The sequence below is a fragment of the Nomia melanderi genome, chromosome 1 (genome assembly GCF_051020985.1).
Source record: "Nomia melanderi isolate GNS246 chromosome 1, iyNomMela1, whole genome shotgun sequence".
Taxonomy (NCBI): domain Eukaryota; kingdom Metazoa; phylum Arthropoda; class Insecta; order Hymenoptera; family Halictidae; genus Nomia; species Nomia melanderi.
Genome location: NC_134999.1, coordinates 14,722,512 through 14,745,628, shown reverse-complemented (window position 1 = coordinate 14,745,628; position 23,117 = coordinate 14,722,512). Strand labels below are relative to the sequence as shown.

The window sequence follows — 23,117 nt, the reverse complement described above, 5'->3', positions numbered from 1 at the left end:
ACTTTATATAATGTTCAATACAACAGGTAAAAGTAAGTATGGAAATAGTAACTTTTTGTGAGGGGAGTGTCACTAGAATGTCCGTGGGCACTGACTTAGACATCCTTGTTGTAAACAAGATATAACCTCTTCGTTTTATGTTCCGTGTTGTATTTGTCAATATAAAGAAAGTTTGATAAAAAATATTCAACAGTTTATTCGTACATTTAATTTTTTACATATATGGAGTTTTTGTGATATGAAGTGTTGAAATGGAATTAAATATCTATATAAATCTTATAAATTCTTATTTTTCATTCATATAAAATAAGTGAATTTCGCAGCATCTATTAATCATCAATTTTATTACTTAAATAGATGCATCATTAACTACTTAAAAAATGGTAAAAAAAATACTAATTTTTACTTTATAGTAATTGTTAATACTAATTACTTTTACTGTATTACAATGTTAATACAATGTTTACTAAAAGTTCAATAAAATATTATAATATTCATTTTTTACAGGATGTACAAAGACATTCCGTACATACTCTTGTCTTCAGATCTTTAAAAAGAACCCATGATATGTTCTTGCTAAATCAAGGTACTTTACCACCAGTGGATCCTAATTTGTAAGTACATTTTGAATAATGAATACATAAACAACAAACATTCACATAATATGTTAATCTTTCATAGATTAAGGATGAAGAATTCTGTAAAAGCTAAAGATTGCTATGGTCCTATATTAGAACGAGTAAAATCAAATAATTTAGCAAAAATGCAAAATGAACCTGAAAATGCAGACCCTCCTCCACCTGGTGGTATGTATTTTAATTATACATATTCATACGAATTTAATTATCATTAATAATAAAAATATGATTTTCAGATGAATCTTTTGGTGGAAGTAATACCACTGCAATGATACCTTATAATCCCATACACAATACAAATGGAGCTGTAACTCAAACAAATGCAGGAGGAAATACGCTTAATAATATTGTAATGATACCACAAAAAAAGACACCATCTATGGCTAAACCAAAATGGCACGCACCGTGGAAACTATATAGAGTTATCAGTGGCCATCTCGGTTGGGTACGGTGTTGTGCTGTTGAACCAGGAAATGAATGGTTTGCTACTGGTTCAGCAGATAGAGTAATTAAAGTAAGATTTTTCGTTTTGTTACACTTGGTTCTATTTTAATCTAAAAAATCAATAACCAATATTCTAAAAAATTAATCTAATCTAAACATAGTATTCTTCCTCCCATTCTTTTCTTCTTTTTCTTTAGATTAATTATTCTCATTTTTAATTTACTTTACTTACCTTTCCAATTATTTTTATTCAATTATTTTAGATATGGGATCTTGCAAGTGGTAAACTGAAAGTTTCTTTGACTGGTCATATAAGCAGTGTTCGTGGATTAGCATTTTCTCAACGCCACCCATATTTATTTTCTTGTGGAGAAGATCGACAAGTGAAATGTTGGGATCTTGAATATAATAAGGTTAATAGCTAAATATATTTTAAATATGTGACACCCTATTTCTTCTAACTATAACTGCATTTTATGTACAGGTTATAAGGCATTATCACGGTCATTTATCAGCAGTATATTCAATAGCATTACATCCTAGTATAGATGTACTAGTAACTGCAGGTAGAGATTCAACTGCAAGAGTATGGGACATGCGAACTAAGGCAAATGTACACACGCTTGCAGGTCACACTAACACAGTTGCTAGTGTTATTTGTCAAGCTGTTGAACCACAGGTACTTTTCATTTTAATCTTTCAGTTTTCTTTTAAATGATAAAACTAAAGTACACTTTTTTTTATACTAGATTGTTACTGGAAGCCATGACTGTACCATAAGATTGTGGGATTTAGCTGCAGGAAAATCTAGAGCTACTTTAACAAATCATAAGAAAAGTGTAAGAGCTGTAACTTTCCATCCATCATTGTATGTATGTTTTTTCTCAAATATTTTACTACGTTAATGAATTCAAGTTTCTGCTCTTACTTATTTAATATGTACTGTTTATTAGGTACATGTTTGCCTCAGCATCTCCAGATAACATTAAACAGTGGAAATGTCCAGAAGGAAAATTTATACAAAATTTATCTGGTCACAATGCTATAGTTAATTGTTTGGCTGTAAATGCTGATGGTGTCCTAGTTTCTGGAGCAGATAATGGTACTATGCACCTTTGGGACTGGAGGACAGGGTAAAATTCATACAATTTCTGTATTATTTTATTTAAATTTTAGTATTATTTATGACAATTCTATTTATTTTAAGGTATAATTTTCAACGTTTACAAGCACCAGTTCAACCTGGTTCAATGGATAGTGAAGCTGGAGTATTTAGTATTACATTTGACATGTCTGGTACCAGAATGATTACAACAGAAGCTGATAAAACAATAAAAGTTTATAAAGAAGATGACACAGCTGTAAGAATAATTGACTTATCACAAATTATTTGTGCAATAATCAAACAGTGAAATTACATTCTTTTTCATCCATATTTTCAGACGGAAGAAACGCATCCCGTTAATTGGAGACCAGACATAATAAAACGAAGAAAATATTAAATGTTACAGTGTATAATAAATATTATTAATTTTGGAGAATTCATGAGTTGTAGCTTTTAATATGGAAAAAAATTAGTAGAATAATTTTAGTATTTTAAAGTTCTTCGTTTAAATCAAATTCCTCTTCTGGAAAATCTCCGACTTTTACATGCATTGGTTTTACAAATCCACCATATTTTGGTAAACACTCGAAATATTTTTTACCATTGACACTATAATAAAAAATATAAAATATTAAACGTGTATCTACATGAAATTGTAGAGAAATATACCATCAATTATAATCTTACGTTCCATCATTTTTACCAAGTGGTTCATCATATTTTACTCCAACCCACCAACCTTCTTTAAATTCTGTTTTACCTATAAATAAAACGAACTACATTCATTAACTATAAATGAATTGACACCAAACAATAAATAGAAATTAATCGCATTACTCACCAACATACATAATAGAAGCTCTTCGTGTTGGTTGGTTTGGTACAGAAACTTCACAACGATCACCAACGTGGCATAACTTAGCTGCTGCAGCTTCTGCTTCTTCTTCTTGTCTTTTCTCTTCTGCTTTTCTTTCCATTTTTTCCTTGTTATATTTTCCTAATTTATTTTTTTCTAAGAATGCTTTTACAGTGTCTACAATATGGAAAAATGATATAGACTCAAACAACTTATGTATATTACATTCATTATTTTCCCACTCTTTTAATGATAAATTTTTATAATGGTCATTGCTTTTTAGATTACTTGTTATGGAGAATAAATTATCATTTTATCAGAAAGTGAATGAGAAGTATAAAATGTATTAAAAACAGATTATATAAATATATATAATTACATACATATTTAAATTAATTTACCTGTCCTTTTAGCATATTCTTCTTCGGATATCTCAAACTTTTCAACATCATTCAAATTTTCTTCAGTACGTGAAAAATTATCAATTACCTAAAAATTATTACACATTTACATTATTATTACCTTTTATTAATAGATAATAAAATTTTGTGTACTAAAGGAAAATAACAAATTTATTTTACATGTATTCGCATTCCATCATCAATGGGATATGATCCCAAAAGTCGTTGACCATCATTCAATGTGCAAATTAATTTATCATTCTTATCAAAAACTTGAACTACCATTGTATTTGGATTACCACCGGTAACAAGCTCTAATTTACCCTATTATGAAATATTCAATTAATACATAATACCAAAAGCAATTAAACAATAGTGAAAATCATCTTAAAAATGTTCTTACCTTAAATTCATCTATTGTTATACCTTTTTGAAATCTTCGTTCTACATAATATTGTTGATTAGAATTAGTAATAGATAAATTTACAAAATCTGATGTTACTATGCTGTAATCGCTCATCTTTGCTTGAGTGAAAAGAAAAATATCGATTTGTTATTATTCGGCTTCCAAGTTATACGTTCCGTATACGATAAGGTTTTTTTAGGTTACAATCTTAAAACACAGATTTTATAAAATAATTTATTTATTGAAGAATATTAATTACAATACTTATGGTAGATATTATATTATTTTACGTGATTAAAATTACAAATAAGAAAATTATGTACATAATTTTGCGATAAATTATTTATATGGAATATTATCAACCTGATACCATGTAATACTTAATTACAGTCTAACAAGACATGATATAATAAAATGGAATTAAATAAAATTACTCATAGCGAGGCTTTCGTTTTTAATACATTAGTGTTGACAATTTGTTAAATTATATGTACTCGAGTCTCATTTAAATGTCTGTCTTAGTCTGGGTTATTTTTATTTGTATTAATATGTACAAACATTATTTATACTTTTTCCTATACTATAATACAGATTGAAAATTAGAAGATAAATCAATGGATAAGTTATAGCATGTTATTAATATTTATTATAGGCAAAAATGGTGACTAATATGTACAATATAAGACATATTTAAAAGTACTTTGATACTTTTACTTGACAAACTTTCAAAATTGATTTTTCTTATATACAATTGTTTTATTCTGGATTATATTATCAGATTAGTGATCATTTCATCAAGTTATTATTATAGAAATAATCTTGTTTAGTAGAAAAAATTATAAAATTTTTTAGTATAAAAACATACTTTTTATGTAATTTTAATACAAAATAATTAAAAATGTGTATTTCCTGTAGCATGAATAATGTAAATGATGAATTACATAAATGTATGTACCTTAAATATATTTATAATTTTACATTTATTCGAAACAAAACATTATAACACATCTGATTCATTTGTTCTTTACAAAAGTTACTTAATTGCCAAATTTAGTAGGAATAAATTTTTTTACAAAATAATGTATTACTGCTGAGAGAAAAAAATGATTTATTAGAATGTTGTGTTATCAATTATAAGCACTAGTAACATTTTTTTGGCATATTAACAAAACTGAAAATCCTGTATCAAACCAAATTTTTTTCTGATCGCAAACAGAAATTATACTGTGAGACTGTTTAATAGTAGTAATACAAACAATAGTTTGTATTCTACGCAGTAGTAAATCCTTTTATGCTAAAATATTTTGTGATTTATGGAAGTTATAACAACATATGTAGGACATTCACTATCAACCATTACTGAAATAATTACTATTTTTATAAAAGTTTGGACTTCAATATTTCATACACCATCTTATTTCGAAAATATGGCATGTCCTGTTGCGTAAATGTGATTTTCTTATTTGCACAAATATATTCAGCAAACATACAAGAAAAAACACCACAATCACTTCCATTCATTTGTTGTGGAATATTTTTGGCACACTCTAACTTCCAGTTACTGGTATTATATGTTTGTTTCTTTTTGTCCAAACTTTCATCTTCTAAATATTGTCGCAATGCTGATAAACATTTTAGGTTATTGCCACCCATACTATCATAATAACGAATAGACTTATCTCTAAAGTCAATTATTGACATACACCAATGAATACCTAAATGTATAGGAACAACTATAAGATCTTGTGAAAAAATATCAATTTTCCTTGTCCATCGCTTGAGAGATGTATGTCCACCTGAGATCAATTTTGGATAGAAAAATGTATTCATAGCATGTACTTTTGGATATTTGTCACCAGTACTTCTAGCTATTAATAAATTCATATAAAAATTAATTACTTCATCATTTAACCAATTTAAATCAGCCAATGTATGAATGTCTTTTCTTGTGATTCTTAAACCAAAACCTTCGACAAGAACTTCATCTGGTGGACGAGGAATAAGAGCATTCTTCACATCTTGCATCATTTCCTCTGTTAAAGAAGGTAATATTGATTCATCTTCTCTTTCATCGAGAACAGCTTCACATAACCGCATGGAACGAGCTAAATGCTCTTCCAAAGCAGCTTCTCGTGCTAAACGATTATGTTTAGATAATACACATGTCATCTTTTTAAGTTCTTCAACTTCCTTGTATCGTTGCTCTATCCGTTCATTGTACCTTTTCGCTACTTGTGGAACAAAATCATCTCTGATGACTGCTTTTGCTGATAATTGATCTCGTAATGTATTTGTAGCCACATATTCATAATGTTTATTTGTTGTTGATGTTTCCACATTAATACTCCTTTTAGACGACTGTGCTTTATTATAAATGGAATGTACTGTCTCATCTTTCTCATCATTATCTACAGTAATAACCACTGGTTCTTTATTTGCCTTTTCTTTATTTCGTTTTTCTTTGTTTGTTGTATGCCACTGTGTTCGTAATGTGTCCTCTTTTCTAGACATTTGTTGAACTTTAGAGACTGGAGTTGAAGAATCGGACTTTTCTAAATCTATTACTTCTACCACATCTGGCATTGGCGTTTTCTCTTCATATTTATCACATATAACATGTATCCTGTGTGGGAGAAAGTTCTGTAATAATTCTTCATACTGAGTCTTTTCTTTCAAACGATGAGTTTTGTTTAAAGTGGTATACCGTTGAGGCATTGCAGTCTTTTGCCCCCTTTTCTTATTTTTACCAAAATAACCCATATTTAATTCGTCATAAAACTGTTGAGTTTTAGGTGATGAATAAGTCGGTGAATAACATGTAAATGATTTTTCTCTACTGCTGCATGTACCATTTAATCTACTGGATGATTTAATGGGAGAATGTTTATGCTTTGTAATAATTGGAGTATCATCACTGTCACTATCATCATTGATTTCAATTGGTGTTTTATCCGTATTGATAGTTTTATAGTCACAACAATGTTTCTTTGGAGTTACAAATTCTGTTTCTGAACTAAATGACACAGCTCTGCGTTTTCTTGGAGCTTCATCTACCCAACCAAATAACTTTCTTAAAAGATCAAATATCAACATGATTCCTACAGAAAAGTAACTGTCTGCTACACAGAGCCCAAAATTTTTTTACTAATATGGCCATCCAAAATTGATGTGATGAATTAAATACAGTTCTTTACTCTTTATATATATCTGAAAACAATATTTAATTTTTATCAATGTAAATGTAATAAAACATATTATTTGATATAAAAATCAATATTTTATATACAAACACTTACATTATCATATCTGTTTGTATATGCATATATAAACATGTATATATATATACATAGAAAAATATTTAAATATATAATTATATGGAGTTCCAATTGGTAATTGCTGAATGAAAATGATTAACTCAGGTAACCTAAAATTATCATTATCTGAATATAGAATATTTGAATAACGAGAAAAATATACATGTACAGATAAACTGTCAATCATGATTGTTAAACATGATTATATATAAACTAAAAGATAAGATATACTTACTAATATTCAACTTTATTTTATGGAAATTCTGATATAGTGTCCAGGCTCCCGGCAATTTTAGGTTTTTTATAATTTCATGAAGAAATAGAAAAATTATATACGTCATAAATTTTACATATAAATTTAAATATAGTAAGTAATAAGCCGTGTGTTCAATTCCATTGGTATTAACGTAAAGTATGGATTGACAACTCCCGCGTATTTCAGGGTAGGCTCACTCAATATATTATTTTGTTAACATGGCCCGAATACCCTCTACTGTAATGCAGTAGCACTTAGTAACTATATGTAGCGGTTATTTCAAAACTTGAGTTAATGATGTAAGATGAAAATTAACAGTAAAATAATTATGGTTTTGGATTTATGTCCAATTATTAAACAAATAAGAAATCACCAAAACCAAAGCAGTATTTGAAAGAATTTTATATCCAATGTAAGTTCGTTTATTCAACATCAACTTTGTCAATAATTTTAAGTCAACATTCGATAAAGGTTTTTCTTGTAAGAATCACCACAGATAAGGTATATGATAGACGTGACATGTAATGTAAAATTGTCACATGCTCTCAGGGGTTCTAGAACCCCTTTACCATTTTCGAGTCACGCTCTGTTATATCGACTTAGGTTGGTTTAGTATAGCAGTGCTACAAATGATAGGAATTAGAATCAAAAATATTAAGTACAATCTTAAAATACGTACAAACTGTGCATATAATGTATTTTTCTGTCTCTACTATTCTGAAATACAGACACAATATCTTTTCAGGTTTGTCTAATAATTTTTATACATGATTTTGGTAATTGTATTTTATTACAGCTATAAAAAGCATTTTAAAAACATTGAAGAATTATGTATAGTCAATAAAAGTGTACATGTATTTAAATAGATTTTTCATATAAAAATTTATTTTTGCCATTTCTATATAATTTTCTTTTATTTTCACATGTATAAATATTGTATTTCTTTAACTCAGAATTAATCCATTTGTTATTTATATGAACACTTATAATGTTTTTATACCTGTAAAATAACATTATATAAGTATTATTATTAAAATAAAAATTACTATGTAAAATTATCATTTCTATAATGAAATCTTGACATTTAATTATAAATTTTAAAATGAATTGAAAATCACAATTTAATAAATGCATAATTAAAGTAAAAATTCATTCAATCTTTCTTAAGTTATAGAATACATTTTTACATTTAAATATTAATATAACAGTAATTTTTGTACTATACATGATTTATTAATAAAAGAAAATTAATTAATATAACTTACAAAGAATAATATTTTTGTCACTTATATTAGTATTGACGTAGTGCACCACGTCTAATTGCTGGTTGTCGATTTGGAGGTGTGATAGATATATCTAAGTAATCACCAATTGTAAACCTAAAATTATACAAATGAAGAGAATCATTCAGTATTTTCAAAATTACATCATTATGTAACAAAGTACACATACCTTGCTTGTGCAAGTGTTTTATTATCATCTGCACCTTTTTGTCCTGAGCATGTCACACCTATCTCACGCATGCGATATCCAGAATTACGTAGTTCAGGAGTTACTAATGAAAAATCAAAATATGTACCTTTACTTCGAGCATCTGGATTTACTTCTTTAACTAATCCGGTTATTTCTCTTAATGTTGCATCCATCCTTTTAACCAAACCATTGAACATTGTTACTTAATTGTAATTGAAAGTATATTATTTTTTAAAAAATATATTAAACTATATATATATTTGTTAAATTAACATTACCATGTATATATTTGTAGTTCATTTGAGGGAACATTTCCTCTACTATATTCCATTATGTTGTGATGTCTTCCAGTGTTACAAAATACTCGAAGTAAAAGTGGACATGTCTAAAAATTAGATAATTATGATTACATAGAAAGATGAAAGAGAATTCTGAAAAAGATTTTTATTGATATTAATTAGAATGATTGTTACTTTACATACCTTTTCTCTATCAATAGGTTTTTCCGGTAACTGTTTCTCATCTACTACCATGGATTCTATTGCTGATGTCATTATTGAAACTATATAAATCCAAGTATCTTTCAAATGAAATTATTTATTTATTACAAATTTTAAGATTAATGTTACACAGCGTCTATTTATTAAATCGTAAAGATATATTCAAGATATGAACACGCTTAATAAAATCTGAGTCTATACGTAGTTTAATGACTCATAACACCAGGAAGCGCTGAAATCAATTTTTCAAGAACTACTGTACGTGAAAATGTATAGTCTATGGTAGTTGCTTAGCGACAACTATAATGGCGGCAATGTTTCTTAAGTTATCGTATATAATACAAAAAGGTGTTATTTTATTTCAAATCCTCACTCAAAATGTGAATTTCCATTGCTTTGCATAAGAAATTAGCTCCAATGAAATATAATTCGGTTGAATCTACAAATCTTAATATTAACGTACTTAATATTAATCTTGCGGCGGATAATCGATATTTTCTTTCTTGAACTAAGTCTAACTTAAAATACTTTCAATGCTACTTTAAACTATACAAAGGATCACGCTGTTAAACGAAGAAGAAAAGTCGAAGCAAGGTTCCTTCGTTTAAAATATGTTGAGAAATTATTAGGATAAGGATAAAGAACATAAATCAAAGAAGAAGTCTGAATGGAGAGACAAAGGTGAATCAGAAAAGTAATTTCTAATTTTGAGAAAAAAAGATCAAAATCGCGATCGAACGATGAAGATGCTGGAGACCTAAAATAAGGGTGCCTAAATCGGTGCCCATGGACACTCTAGTGACACTCCCCTGACGAAAACTTACCCTCTTCATACCTACTTTTACCTGGGTATTGAATACTACATAGAGCTGCTCATATACACAGTCTCTGGCAGTTCCTAAAGCAGAGGTAGTGGGAGAATACTAATCGAGAGTTACTAGCACAAGGGGAAGCAGTTGACACCTTTATCTTACAATCGGTTGATGGTAACAGTGTGAACAGTGAAGTAAAAAACTAGCAGTATGTGAAATTGTGAACCGCTCATGAACTCATGAATACATGATATTGGGTGGAACGAGTAATGGCTACTGTAATATTGTTACAAAAAACTGTTTCGTGTGACAGTAGAAATGTAGCTCGTGTTATTTAAGAAAAGATTTTGAATCTTAATTGTAAATACAGATTTTTCTTGATTAACTAAGGTTAATAAAAAACTCATTTGTTCCATGACTTCCACACTGAATAATACGTAAGTAAAAGAGTGTTCAATTCAGTTTTTATATTTACGTAGTACGGATTAGATACTTTATACGAACTGATACATACACACAGTTAATACATTTTATTTGATGAAGTGTTTATGAAATAATATTATTGAAGTGTGCGTAAAACTGATATAACTTTATGTGAAGTTGCATTTGTAGCAATACTAAAGAAGATTAACAAATTTTGTGCAAATGATTGTTTATTACAATATCTATTTCATGATTAATAAACTGATTGTAAGTAATGGACTTTTTTTATGCTTATAATACAAACGGAGACATTTTTAATCCTTTAAATGCTTATTCTTTTTAATTATAATATTTAATTACGAATAGTGGAGATATCTTTTGATACAATCAATATGTTTACATCTGGAATCGATATTCTGGTTATAATTCATTTAAGAATGCATTTGTATGTTTTTAACATGAAGTTACTTTGTTTTCAAAATTAATATATTCTTGATTTACTTATTTTCATCATTTTATATTAAAATTTTATTTAAAAATATTTATCATGTTGCTATTTATATGCCCCACCTTGTATATAACTATTCCCATAAAATTATTTTTATAAAAAATTGTTTATTTATAAAAACAAGAAGACATTTAATCTGACAATTTGTTAAATAACTAGTACAGCAACCTATAAGTGTGAAAATTATATGTTTTTATAGTTAATTTTTGTAATTAACAACATTCTTATTTGAACAAGCATACTTTATAGTTTATTATTACTTAGGTTAACAGAAAATGACAGTATTAGAAACAGAAGAAGACGCGGATAAACGTTCGGTTCCTCCTAGAAAGAAATTGTGCTTATCCCTTTCTGGTCGTGAACGTACAGTTTCTATTAACATCTCTCAGGCTCCTCATTCATCAGCTAGAGAGAGCCTTTTGAATAGAGAAACTTTTACATATAGTATGTAGACAATAATAGCCTTTTTTTTTTTATATTTAATAAGTCACATCTATCAGTTGTATAAGATTTAATAATTATTGATTATCAAGGTACAAGCAAAATGTTGAATGGTTATCGTAATCAAATAAACAATCACCAAGATGGAGGATACAATGTGTCAAATGGAGACACAGAAGGATTACGAATAGCTACTTTATGTAACTTGGGAAATACATGTTTTTTGAACAGTGTGATATATACTTTACGATTTGCACCATCGTTTCTACATAATTTGCATCACTTAGCAACTGATTTGTCTAATTTAAATGAGAAACAATTTCAAACTAAAGTAAGTTTCGAAATTAAAGTAGCTACATTATCTGAATAAAATAAAACTATAGATAATTTCTTATCAGTTTGTATAAAAAAATAAAAGTGTTCTAGGTAATATATTTTTTGTGGTAGATAAAATCGTCATCTTTGGGAAGGACTGGTATGTCGCTTATGTCAAGTGGCAGTCGTAGTTGGAGTAGTAAAGATTTGTTAGCTTTGGCCGGACCTACTGGAGACAACAATAAACATAGAATACAAATAGCCACTGAAAAATTACATGAATTGTTTATAGCATTACGTGCATCTGAAACAAGAGAGAATTGTGAACCATATCAGCCAGATGCATTTTTACAAGCATTAAGGTATATAACACAAAAATAGGTATATGCAGGTATATGCAAAACGTGTTATTTGTAGTTTTATTTCTTTCCATTATAGAGAGGTAAATCCTATCTACGAGGGAAACCAACAACAAGATGCTCATGAACTTTTAGTGTGTTTATTGGATAACATTAGAGAGACGTTTCAATTGTTGGTCAGGCACAGAGAAAGCCAGTTTGGTCAAAATAATGGATTGTCAGATTTCTCTTCAGAACATTCAGCAGACATGCAATCAGAATGTACTAACTCCAATAAAAGAAGCATTTGTAAATCTAGGAAAAAAAAGAAAATAACCACTAGAGGAAGTTCATCTTGCCTTATACAGTCCAACCTGAATGGTATATCAGTGTCTTCAAGACCGTATGAAAATGGTCACTCCGAGTTTCTGGAGAGTAATGGAGATATAAACAGTCATAGGCCAGAGAGCAAAAAATGTTTCATTTCTGAAGACTTTGAAGGAGTCAGTCTTTTACGAACTACATGCCTCGAATGTGAACACGTTACAGAACGGAAGGAAACATTTTTCGATATCTGTGTGCCTATTGACATTGACCGGTCAAATGAAACTGGTAGGTGATGGTAATGAGATTTAACTTTTTATTAAATTTATGTACTGTAGGTATACTTATTTGTAGATGAAGATATAAGGTCAATGGATAGCAGTGAAGTGTACAAACGTGCAGTAGTTACTAGTGAACTTCTCTGGGGTAGAGATAAATATTGGTGCGCTCGATGTCTTCGATACAATGAAGCTAGACGAGCTGTGTGCTTTCCGTCATTACCAAGATTACTCATATTGCAGTTGAAACGATTTTCTACTGCAGCAGGGTAAGATAGCATGTCTTTATTTTATGTGAGTTATTTAAGAAGTGGCGGAATATTTGAGTTTCAATTCAACGGTAAAATAAAGACGTTTACTTGGAAACTCTAATCTGTTTTTAAAAAATATTTCATAAATGAAAATTTGTATCATTCTCTAGGTCAATGGAAAAAATTAATAATCACATGCCAACGCCTTTGACGTTACAATGTTTCTGTGAAGAATGCAATAACGATCAAACACGTGGGACGAGCGGTAGATCAGAATCTCGACATGTGTATAAACTTTATTCTGTAATTATGCATCAAGGTGCAACCGCAACAGCTGGCCACTATGTTGCGTACACACGACTACCGGATGAATCTGCCTTTGCGGAGTACTTCCAATGCGACAGGGATAGTAAGAGACAGGCTTCCAGTCATAGCAGCAGCAGCACAAACGCAAATACATCTTCGTCGGACAAAGCATCTGGCATATTGAAATACTTCAGAAGTAAACCGAGTGCCAGCGAGTCTAAAGAGCAATTATTTAGGGTCGGTTGTCGCAGCATGGATTGTTGTGGTATCAGACGTCATAAGTATCCTAGTACTTGGTTGGAATGTGATGACGAGGCAGTGCATGTGATACCCTTAAGAGAGTTGGAAGGTAAATTAGCGCCGAATCCGAGAAATTCCGCCACACCTTACCTCTTATTCTATGTGAGGTCCATGACATAAGATTACATTGACATATAAAATGTTAAAAATAAAAGTATCATTAGGCCTCTGTTTCCCTACTATTGACTGCTCTGTGATGTCACACACACATTCCAAATTACCATGTACGTAATTTATTGGGCTTAGAGAGTGTATAATTTCTTAGGAAATAAATGATGTATTACAATCACATTTAAAGATTTGAATTTGGTAGTTAAGTGATAAGCAATAAATTCTTGAAATCTAAATGGTGATGCTATTCAAATTTTAGCTATCGAATATCATCAAAGTGTCAATTTGTATTTAGATGATTAATGTTAGCTGGGATGTGGAGTATTTTATTTTTAAGTTATTTCTGTAAAAATAAAAATATGTATTCTTCATTTAATTACCTTGTTATTCATAGTTTATAGGCGTTTCTGAATTTTAATGAAAGAGTGAGAACGATTATGTGTAATAATTTTGTAAGTTTATGTTGTAGCTATCATCACTTTACATTTTCATTGTTTGTACTATTCAGGATATTTGTTACTTTATTCTACTTTTAATTTATAAAGACTTAGAGACGGAAAACAAAGAAATTATAACATTAAATTAGTAATACGTTCTTTTTATATTTTACTCAACGATATTAAATTAAAGATATTTTTATTTACTTCTGTTTTTGTATTTTTATTTCCTGTATGATGTCTTTTACAAACAATTATATCTAAGCGGAAAAGTTCTAAATAAATTTCAAAAAGAGATTAAATATTCAATTCAAATGTCAATCATAAATTATTTACACATTATTAAGTATGTAAATTGTTTGCGAGAGTCAATCACTATTAATACACTCGGGACGAAATAATCCACCAGAGAGCCTTCTCAGAAAAAAACAAAACTATGTGTAAATAGCATAAGAAACCAATGTCTCTACCTGAACTAATTAGTGAAAAACTCTCGATATGACCTACATATGGCCATTGTATCATAATAAAAAGCTTTATAGATGGTATGGCTCATATAGCTATCATATATTTTACTAATTAAAAATTCTTGCAAATTATATGATCCATTCGTGGTCATTTTATTATAATTAATTAAAAAATCGTGTAAAAACTACTGAAATAATATAATTCATTAATGATAATTTCGTTGTAATTAATAAATGAATTTTAAATATATACGTCTCGTATGTAGTCATCTTGTAACTAATAAATTTACCTACCTTTTAGTTTTTAAAACTATAATTCTTATACTAATGAAGATTAATTTAAAAGATTAGAAAAGCCTAAATTACATTTTTAATTAGACGGCATATAAAAAATTAGTCATGTTACGTGATTTAAACATTTTTTTTTCTAAAAATCCATACATAAATGTTATAATTTATTTTCATATTTTTAATGTTTAGAATGCTGTTTATAATTACATTATATAAAATCGTAATATAATATTTAACAAGTATTTAAAATCATAATAATTGCTACAAAAGTATTAAAAATATTTCAAAATGTTTAAATACATTAAAAGTTACTGTACTGAAACCAGTAATCGCTAAAACCATATACTTTTGCTATATACTGCAGAATATTAATTAAGCGTAACTCTTAATTATCGATAACGCTTCGCACAAAGAGATTCTCGAATCATTCAATATATGTTATTTTAGTATATCATATATAAAATTTCAGAGAATAAAATTATTTCTAAAAATTTGAATATTCAAATATTACACGAGTGTTGATCGTTGAAATTTACAAATTATTTTTCGTGGAAACGAAAGTAGTATGAAACCTTAATAAAATACCTATATTGTTACATAACATTCTTTTATTAATGGCATAACCGTGATCATTTTGTAGCAACTTATTGCGAATAAAATATATTTAACAAAAAGTTTCCATTACAATTTAACTGACAAGAAACCTATAATATATAATTATAATATCAATAAAATATAAATGAAAAGAATATAAATGAAAATTCGTTTCAAAGAACAAAGAACAGTTTCATTTAATCAAGTTGCCTAATTGTTACAACAAACATTGTTCATAAATATTTCATTAAATTTATTGTCCTGAATGTTTTAAATGTAGTTTTGAATAAGTCGTTCATTTGCATGTTAAATGCGATTGGAAGAAAGTTAGCAACAAATTATTAATTCTATAGGGAATCCTGTTGATGTTAAAATATTTGTAGGATGTCAGGATGTCAGCTTAATCATACCTGACTATATACATATATCGATTGTTTCGATAGGGGTCAGTAGTAGTAGATACTAGATACGTTTCACTTGTCAGCTTAACACATTGCAGTTTCTTCTACTTTACTACTCGTGTTACAAGCTTCGTTTCCTCTGTGTCGCTTTTTATTTTTCTTACCAATATGATCGCGCTCGTATTTTTTTAAAGAAAAGGTAAGTTAAACGGGAAAGAGGGGCGCAAAACAATCAAGGATTTCAAAACCATATTTTCAAGTTAAATTTGCGCGCTAGAAGCAGGGAAACTTAAATTATAGTTGACTCTTATATTTTCCATGTTAAGTTTCTACATGGTGTTACGTTTTGTTGATTCTTACTTGAACGCTTGTTATTATTAAAATATGATACAATTAGAAAATAATGTCTATAAGTGATTTCAAATTTTCAAATTTCTGATTCGACAATTTTGAATACATTTGTATTTATATAGTCACGTTTGCATAATTAGTAACTATTTCTTTTTACGTTTTCCTCGAATTAAGTGTTGTCTTGTTTTAATGTAGTTGATTTGTTTTGGAAATATTAAAACTGAATGATTTGTCATATTAATGGATTAATATTTGAAATCCAAATCTTTTTGAATCTTTCTTTTGTAATTTGTGCCAGTTAGCCATTGCCAGTGAAATCGATTTTTATAAAATTATACGTAATTGCCCTAGCTTTTGTTCGATAATTACTCCATCACTCTATGAACAGATGATTGTATTTCGATATTAATTCGCTTTAAAAAATTGTATGCTTCTTTATATTTCTAATTGTTTCTTATTATGTACCCTAGAAACATTAAAATTGAATTTCGAATTATATTAGTAAATCAATGTTTTTTTTGTATTTTTTAAATACTGTTATGTTCAAATGAAACACAAAATGTGCAAGTAAAATTCATTTTTATACATAATCGCTAATGTGCTTTAACAGGTGGACATTAGAAATCAAACATAACATCGTAATATCTATTTCAAACGAATCACATTATTTCTTTTATAATTACGGTGGAAACAACTGAACTTTATTATTTCAAACATCTCGTACCTTAATTTTCAACAATTTCAAACAATTTCAAATAATTTCAAACATTACTTGTCGCAGTTTCAATTATTCGTATGCCTATTATTATTATATATACGATGTTCCGAGTATTCATTCAGTACTTTTCTTTGTTTACATAAACTCCGAGTATACTACATATCTGCGTTTAATCTTCAATAACAATCTAACGTCAATTTGTATTCGAGTATGGTGAGTGAAAAATTATAACTGTATTTCTATGTAAACCATTTATGTATTATGGATCACTTTCTATTCGTCAACACGAATCTCGTTTGCACAAGTTACTACGAATTTCCAACGAAATATTTGCAATGGAAATCACGGAAGTTCGTTTTCACCCTACATAATGCACATCTTTCGTTGTAACGGAGTAAGTGGAATCAATACACTCACGGTGTATCGGCAGCGAATAATGGTCACAATGTTATTGACATTTACTACGTGCACTGCATACTATCATGTTAAACTGTGCGTTTTTTAAAATACATTCTTCATTATTAATAGTTAAACAGCATTTTTCATCAGAAGCTCTTAGCACTGAAGAAGATTTCACGATGAATATTGAATGCGTGGCAAATCTCAAAGGAGAACATTATGCTAGCATGTTTGAAGATTAGGTTTAAAATACGTAAGATTGAAAGATGTTTTAAAAAAAAATTCGACTAATTAATTCTGCAGTACGGTCATAGAAGGCTGACTTCGATATTTAATATCAAAAGATTGAAATATCATAAAAGTTGAATCGTAGAATGGATGGTAGAATTTCTTTCTTATTCAGAATTATCAAAATTGAAGTTAAGAAACTTCTCTACGCATAGTTTTTTAAACGTCGACAGTTCTTATATTTTATTGCAGAGACTTTACGTGAATCAATTATCAATAATAAAGTTGATTTCATCTACGAAATACATTTTGTACAATAAGAAGATGCAGAATAATTAATAGCTACACACTATAAAGTGAAGTTAGAATGCTTGAGCAAATATTTGCAAATAACTTCATCTATATACAATGATAATACAATTGTATAAAATATTGTTCAAGTCTAGAGCACAGAGGTTCGGAGCATATAAAAATTAAATATTGATTTTGGGTCGTTTCTGTAGGCCCTACACATTTTTTTTTCTCAAATTTGGGGTCCTAAGAAGAAGTAGTAGTACATTTATTCAATTTTCACATATGGAGTGATGTGTCTACAATAACACTACTAGAATAACGTGAGTTTATCGATGTCTATAGCAGGTATATAAAATATAGATTACTCAGACTTTCCCCAACCCCAGTTTCGACGAACTTTGTCCCTGATGATTGTCATGGCTGAGAATTAATATGATCATTTCAGGCTTAACTGTATTTTATTGAACGATAAACTCCATTCTCGATTCATTATACCGTTGAAAACGTATTTCACATTTTTGGGGCATAGATAAGACTATAGACTAACGAATTACAAAGAATTATAATGAATCTATAACGAATAGACTTGTATTCGTTATTTTATTTATACAATTCGGGATATTAGGATTGAAACGGTTTGGTGTTATACACTATGACGCAAGCTTTTATCAAATATAAAAGTATGAGAGTTGATTTTGATCAATCTGTTATTAAGTTTGTTGAACTGTTCATCCATTCTTTTTACCAATCGTAACTCTTGAACTTTGTATATCTTTTGAATTAAATCTTCGATCTAAATTGAATCCAAATCTTTGACACAATATTTTTAGTTCTTCCTTATATTCATCCAATGTTCCAGCAAAGCAGCAATTTCAAGGTAAACAAATTGTGTTTATTAATTCTTTCTTCAACAACATTCTATTAAATCTGAGACTCCTAAACAATGATAAAGCTGATGTTGTATTCAAGATAAAAGAGTAAATGTGATTATTGTTTAGAATAAACATTGTCACATCATTATTTTACGTGTATAAGTTATAAACAATAATAATCGTCGTAATATTTTATTGTCATAATATTTTTAATATTTTATTCGTTATTGCGTGTAACTAAAACTTGCAAAGATCTTCACGCTACACCAGGGATGTACATAGGAAAGTTTGGAGGACATCGTGATGGAGGTGCTGCATTGGGTGCCATATAAATATTATCAGAATTAATTGCCTGTGTTTATTACTGTGTTCCAATAAAAAATAAAGTTATTCACAGTTTCACGCCCTTTTATTTGTTCTCTGACTGCAGGCTTGGTTGGAAATAATAAACTATCGATATGAAGCATCAACAGGTTTCGGTCGATTTTGCAAGCATGGTGTTCACCACTTGGACGTACGTGGCTCTCGCTGCCGCCGTTTGGATATTACTGCGATTGATCCAGGCGTGTTTCCGTTTACCACGTCAATTAAAGAGACAAACTGATATGAGACAAGTTCTCCAAGATAAGGTATTCGGCATAACGGCACAAAGAGATCGTTTCGTAAAGCATTCAATTTAATTAGATTAGAAGCAAATTTGTAATGTACAATTATTAAAATTTCTCGACTGTTTAGAATGATTAGTAACTAGTTATAAATATAATTATTATTAACTATATTAAAAGATTAGAGAAATCCTTTTCTTCTATCGGAAGTAGTATCTCATAGAATTTCTTTAGTTTCAAGCAAACAGTATTATGTAATTTCTAGTGCCGTATCAATTTCTTATATCAGATAACAATGTGAATTAGTTAACGCTATTAATAATAGATTTAGAACAACGGAAACGAGATTAAAACAAATTCGCATAAAGTATGATTACGATGTGATCAGTCACATTTCGAATACGAGTTTATCGATTGACACTTGTAAATGGGTTAAAATGACCAGATCCTGATTTATTTTTGTACAATTATTGAAAAGATAATAGATTCTCGGAGAAATTGTTTTCATAATATGCAAACTGAATTACAAATCAGTCAAAATCTCAATAGATGCAATAACACGGTTAACACGTTAAGCGTCAGGAAAATCTTGACCATTTTTCTGTACAGTTATCCTTTTTAGCTAAGAAAAGTAGCAACGATTATTCACTATTTGGCGTTGCAATCTTTGCGTTACACTATTATCAACTTAGTTACGTTATTAAACATTTTGATTCGACATTATCTTGTACGTTACGATTGTTTTCAAGTCATTCAGAAGCGTCAATCACTGGTGACTGACATGACATTTAACGTGTTAAGTTTCTTGAGAATTTCGCAAAATATGTGAGGCATTAATTTTTCTATAGATCGAGAGTTACGAGAAGTATGTAACGGAGTGCGAACAACGAGAAATTGAGGAACAAAAATCACGTGGCGAAGATGCGACGATCGAATCGACGCAAGCAGAGCAATGGAAAGAGCGAAGAGAATGCTTGATGATGTTGAAGAAGGAATTGAGCAAGGTACGTGAGAACAAGGATTCAAATGATTTGTTGGACTACCTACAAGAATACGAAGAGAAAGATCAAGAAGTTAAGTTCGATGATATCGCAGAAGTAAAAGAGTGTAGAGGTCATTACAACGATCCGGCCAATCAGAAAATGAAGTCAGGACTTAAAAAGATCAAGTAATGGGATTTCTAGAGAAGTCTTAATCCCATTACTGTTCTATAGCATTATCAATGCCATTATTAGTTAATTAAGAATCGATAAAAGTTTGTGAAACGGTACACGAAGGTTGAGGAATGTAGTCAAACGCGTCGTTTTTTTGCAGCTTCACATTCGCGATGCAACGATGATAAATAATGTTTTATGTGATATTTAATCGTATATTATTCTGCGCGAACGGAATTACAATTGACGACAATAGTTTCGCCACACAAATGGACCTATTGTAACTGACGAGAGGTCTTAAATTATTATTGAAAATCTATATTCAAGATAATTGTTACGGTTGATTATGAACGTTCTAATTATATCGAGTTTAGTTACAAGTATAACAGTAAAGAGTTATAATTAATTGTCGTAATTAATACAAAGTCAGTATACTCAGAGTGTTAGGCAACAGATGTGACGAATTTTGAAGAATAATTCTATAGAATAAAGTCAAAAATGAAGGATAACTGAACTGCTGTCAGTCTTAATCAAATTCGTTTCATTTTATTTTGTGTTGTATTCAATATTATACACATATTAAATATGTATGAATTATTTATTTGCAAACAGACTTATTGAGTTTCAAGCAAACAGGTGTACGGATTGAAAAGAATTGTTAGATGTAATATCTGGCAACCCGACATACGCTTCTGTCGATAAATTGTCGGTATTCGGGTAGATGTTTAATTGATAGTAACCAGATTGGAGATATTAATGCAACAAATAAATTACAAACAAAATAAAAACTGAATTATAATTAAGTTGAATATTAGGATTTAAATATTATCGATCGAAATGATTGAAAGAAGGAAATAAATATCTGTTTGACTCTAGTGATTGCAAAAGTACGTTCAGGTGATTTTATTTTGCATAAAAATCCATAATTTATTAGTAACTAAAAATATAGCTAAAACTTTAATGTTTAATATCGATTAAAGCAGTAAAGAACTGTTCAATATTGACATTGTTGTCAAGAATGAATCCTTACATTTTCTTTCATTTGTTGCCGAACATCCTGAATATTATTATATTATATTACGAACGAATTATTTTGTCTATTTATACTTGTAAGCTAAATATTCACAACATGTCTACCTTAATCTGAACCTACGAATTTATGCAGTATTAATCACAGATTCACGAGACATCGATCTATTATTAAAACTATAGTCACTTTGTTTAATGTTCGATTTTTATGATCGAATTATTTCTATAGAACTCTTTTTCTATAAAAGTCAAGTGTCCTTATAAAGTAATAATATATACACATTTTAACATCTGTATTTATTAATCATTTGATTCGAATGACAGCGTTATATTTACAAGTATTGTGAAGATTATTATACGTTATATATTAAGTATTTTTGTATCACTAATGCACAATTTGGATGGCCAAGTTCGCAAACGAGGTAACGAAATTTCAGAGTTTCAACACTAATTTGGCTATTTTAATACAATAGTTGTAGTACTGATTCGTGTTCAATAAATATTTCTTATAACAGCTTATCTGACTCAACAATTTGCCCATCCTTTTAAACATCTATTAAACGTCTGATGTATTACATGTTTGTAATGTTAGAGTTATAAATATATGGAAAACTGAAAAACATTTCGTCTCATGTTCATGATGACCAAGGCTTTATTTAATTAAAACGATCAACTTTCAACAACATCAGATATAATTTATTTGATCATTTTATTACAGTTTAATCTTACTGTAAAATAAAGTATAAATTACTCATTTACATATTATAAATACCTTTCAAGGCAAATATTACAATATTGTATTTAAAAAATTGATTTAGACTTATTGATACCCATTTCCAGTCTTCCTTTATTTCCAATAAAATTAGAAACTCATAAATAAGTTTCACAGACGTTTTCTTTTACAATTACTGAAAAACTACAGGTACTCTTTTAAGAAATTATGAGAAAAGTTGATTCGGTAATACCTAAATTGAAATATAAGTCAATTCAGGTCTTTATAAATGGTCGTTTATAAGCTATCACAAAGAAATTCGAAAAAGTCAATTCAACCCTCTATAGACTCATGTGAATTTGAAGTCACGCATCATTATACTGAGTTAAATTGATTTATTTAATTTTTTATCGCAAAATGATGAATGAAATTAACTAATTAATTAAGCTAAACTTTTATACACGCAGACTTAAACGTTCAACGTCATTGTAGTTTCAAACATTCAAAATACATTCGTATTAACAAAATTATTAAGACTATTTAATACATTGATAATTTGTATTCATAGGTTAATATTTATTAATTTCATACCATATAAATTTTTGTATAGTCACGAATAAAAATTCGTCTCATAGAGGGTTAAATGCCAGGTAGTTAATGTTAATGATTGTTTCATGGATAATTTTCAAAAAATATCGTGGAAAGATCGTCTCTATGCAAATGTTCCAATTATGACGTTTTGAGGTGCAGGTGCAAAGAACTTGT

General features: G+C 28.9%; 6 protein-coding genes across 11 annotated transcripts; 3 read left to right on the top strand and 3 right to left on the bottom strand.

The window, feature by feature from the left end:
* The first annotated feature begins 78 nt into the window (after positions 1 to 78).
* Positions 79 to 2,622, top strand: Tango4 (transport and golgi organization 4). Its single transcript, XM_031978129.2, has 10 exons — positions 79 to 383; positions 508 to 614; positions 682 to 806; positions 875 to 1,152; positions 1,346 to 1,495; positions 1,567 to 1,761; positions 1,832 to 1,950; positions 2,036 to 2,215; positions 2,290 to 2,443; positions 2,525 to 2,622. The coding sequence occupies exons 1-10, from the start codon at positions 381 to 383 to the stop codon at positions 2,582 to 2,584; spliced, it is 1,371 nt and encodes a 456-aa protein (XP_031833989.1). The 5' UTR covers positions 79 to 380; the 3' UTR covers positions 2,585 to 2,622.
* Positions 2,623 to 2,645: 23 nt separating this feature from the next.
* On the bottom strand, positions 2,646 to 4,477 carry TBCB (tubulin-binding cofactor B). Its single transcript, XM_031978130.2, has 6 exons — positions 3,848 to 4,477; positions 3,625 to 3,768; positions 3,445 to 3,532; positions 3,029 to 3,220; positions 2,875 to 2,947; positions 2,646 to 2,796 (listed from the first exon to the last, which is right to left on the bottom strand). Exons 1-6 carry the CDS (start codon positions 3,962 to 3,964, stop codon positions 2,679 to 2,681), a joined length of 732 nt encoding a protein of 243 aa, XP_031833990.1. The 5' UTR covers positions 3,965 to 4,477; the 3' UTR covers positions 2,646 to 2,678.
* A 464-nt stretch (positions 4,478 to 4,941) lies between these two features.
* LOC116427612 (uncharacterized) lies at positions 4,942 to 7,902 on the bottom strand. Its single transcript, XM_031978150.2, has 3 exons — positions 7,400 to 7,902; positions 7,147 to 7,274; positions 4,942 to 7,057 (listed from the first exon to the last, which is right to left on the bottom strand). Exon 3 carries the CDS (start codon positions 6,941 to 6,943, stop codon positions 5,228 to 5,230), a length of 1,716 nt encoding a protein of 571 aa, XP_031834010.1. The 5' UTR covers positions 6,944 to 7,057; positions 7,147 to 7,274; positions 7,400 to 7,902; the 3' UTR covers positions 4,942 to 5,227.
* Positions 7,903 to 8,254: 352 nt separating this feature from the next.
* Positions 8,255 to 9,614, bottom strand: Bin1 (histone deacetylase complex subunit SAP18). Its single transcript, XM_031978182.2, has 5 exons — positions 9,376 to 9,614; positions 9,172 to 9,278; positions 8,873 to 9,067; positions 8,686 to 8,799; positions 8,255 to 8,420 (listed from the first exon to the last, which is right to left on the bottom strand). Exons 1-4 carry the CDS (start codon positions 9,445 to 9,447, stop codon positions 8,712 to 8,714), a joined length of 462 nt encoding a protein of 153 aa, XP_031834042.1. The 5' UTR covers positions 9,448 to 9,614; the 3' UTR covers positions 8,255 to 8,420; positions 8,686 to 8,711.
* A 725-nt stretch (positions 9,615 to 10,339) lies between these two features.
* Positions 10,340 to 14,900, top strand: Usp1 (ubiquitin specific protease 1). 3 transcript variants are annotated; one of them, XM_076367831.1, is made up of 7 exons: positions 10,340 to 10,642; positions 11,401 to 11,580; positions 11,670 to 11,908; positions 12,025 to 12,254; positions 12,331 to 12,842; positions 12,915 to 13,101; positions 13,254 to 14,900. In XM_076367831.1, exons 2-7 carry the CDS (start codon positions 11,412 to 11,414, stop codon positions 13,807 to 13,809), a joined length of 1,893 nt encoding a protein of 630 aa, XP_076223946.1. In that variant the 5' UTR covers positions 10,340 to 10,642; positions 11,401 to 11,411; the 3' UTR covers positions 13,810 to 14,900. The 3 variants fall into 3 exon arrangements, with proteins under 3 accessions (XP_076223946.1, XP_031833981.2, XP_031833980.1); XM_031978121.2 differs by having other exon boundaries at positions 10,341 to 10,642; positions 12,909 to 13,101; positions 13,254 to 14,899; XM_031978120.2 differs by lacking the exon at positions 10,340 to 10,642 and adding an exon at positions 10,661 to 10,895 and having other exon boundaries at positions 12,909 to 13,101.
* A 1,147-nt stretch (positions 14,901 to 16,047) lies between these two features.
* LOC143174560 (uncharacterized) lies at positions 16,048 to 22,157 on the top strand. Of its 4 annotated transcripts, none has more exons than XM_076368042.1 (3): positions 16,048 to 16,189; positions 19,283 to 19,481; positions 20,306 to 22,157. In XM_076368042.1, the coding sequence occupies exons 2-3, from the start codon at positions 19,311 to 19,313 to the stop codon at positions 20,627 to 20,629; spliced, it is 495 nt and encodes a 164-aa protein (XP_076224157.1). In that variant the 5' UTR covers positions 16,048 to 16,189; positions 19,283 to 19,310; the 3' UTR covers positions 20,630 to 22,157. The 4 variants fall into 4 exon arrangements, with proteins under 4 accessions (XP_076224157.1, XP_076224169.1, XP_076224166.1 ...); XM_076368054.1 differs by having other exon boundaries at positions 16,055 to 16,189; positions 19,326 to 19,481; XM_076368051.1 differs by having other exon boundaries at positions 16,055 to 16,189; positions 19,317 to 19,481.
* The last annotated feature ends 960 nt before the right edge of the window (positions 22,158 to 23,117 follow it).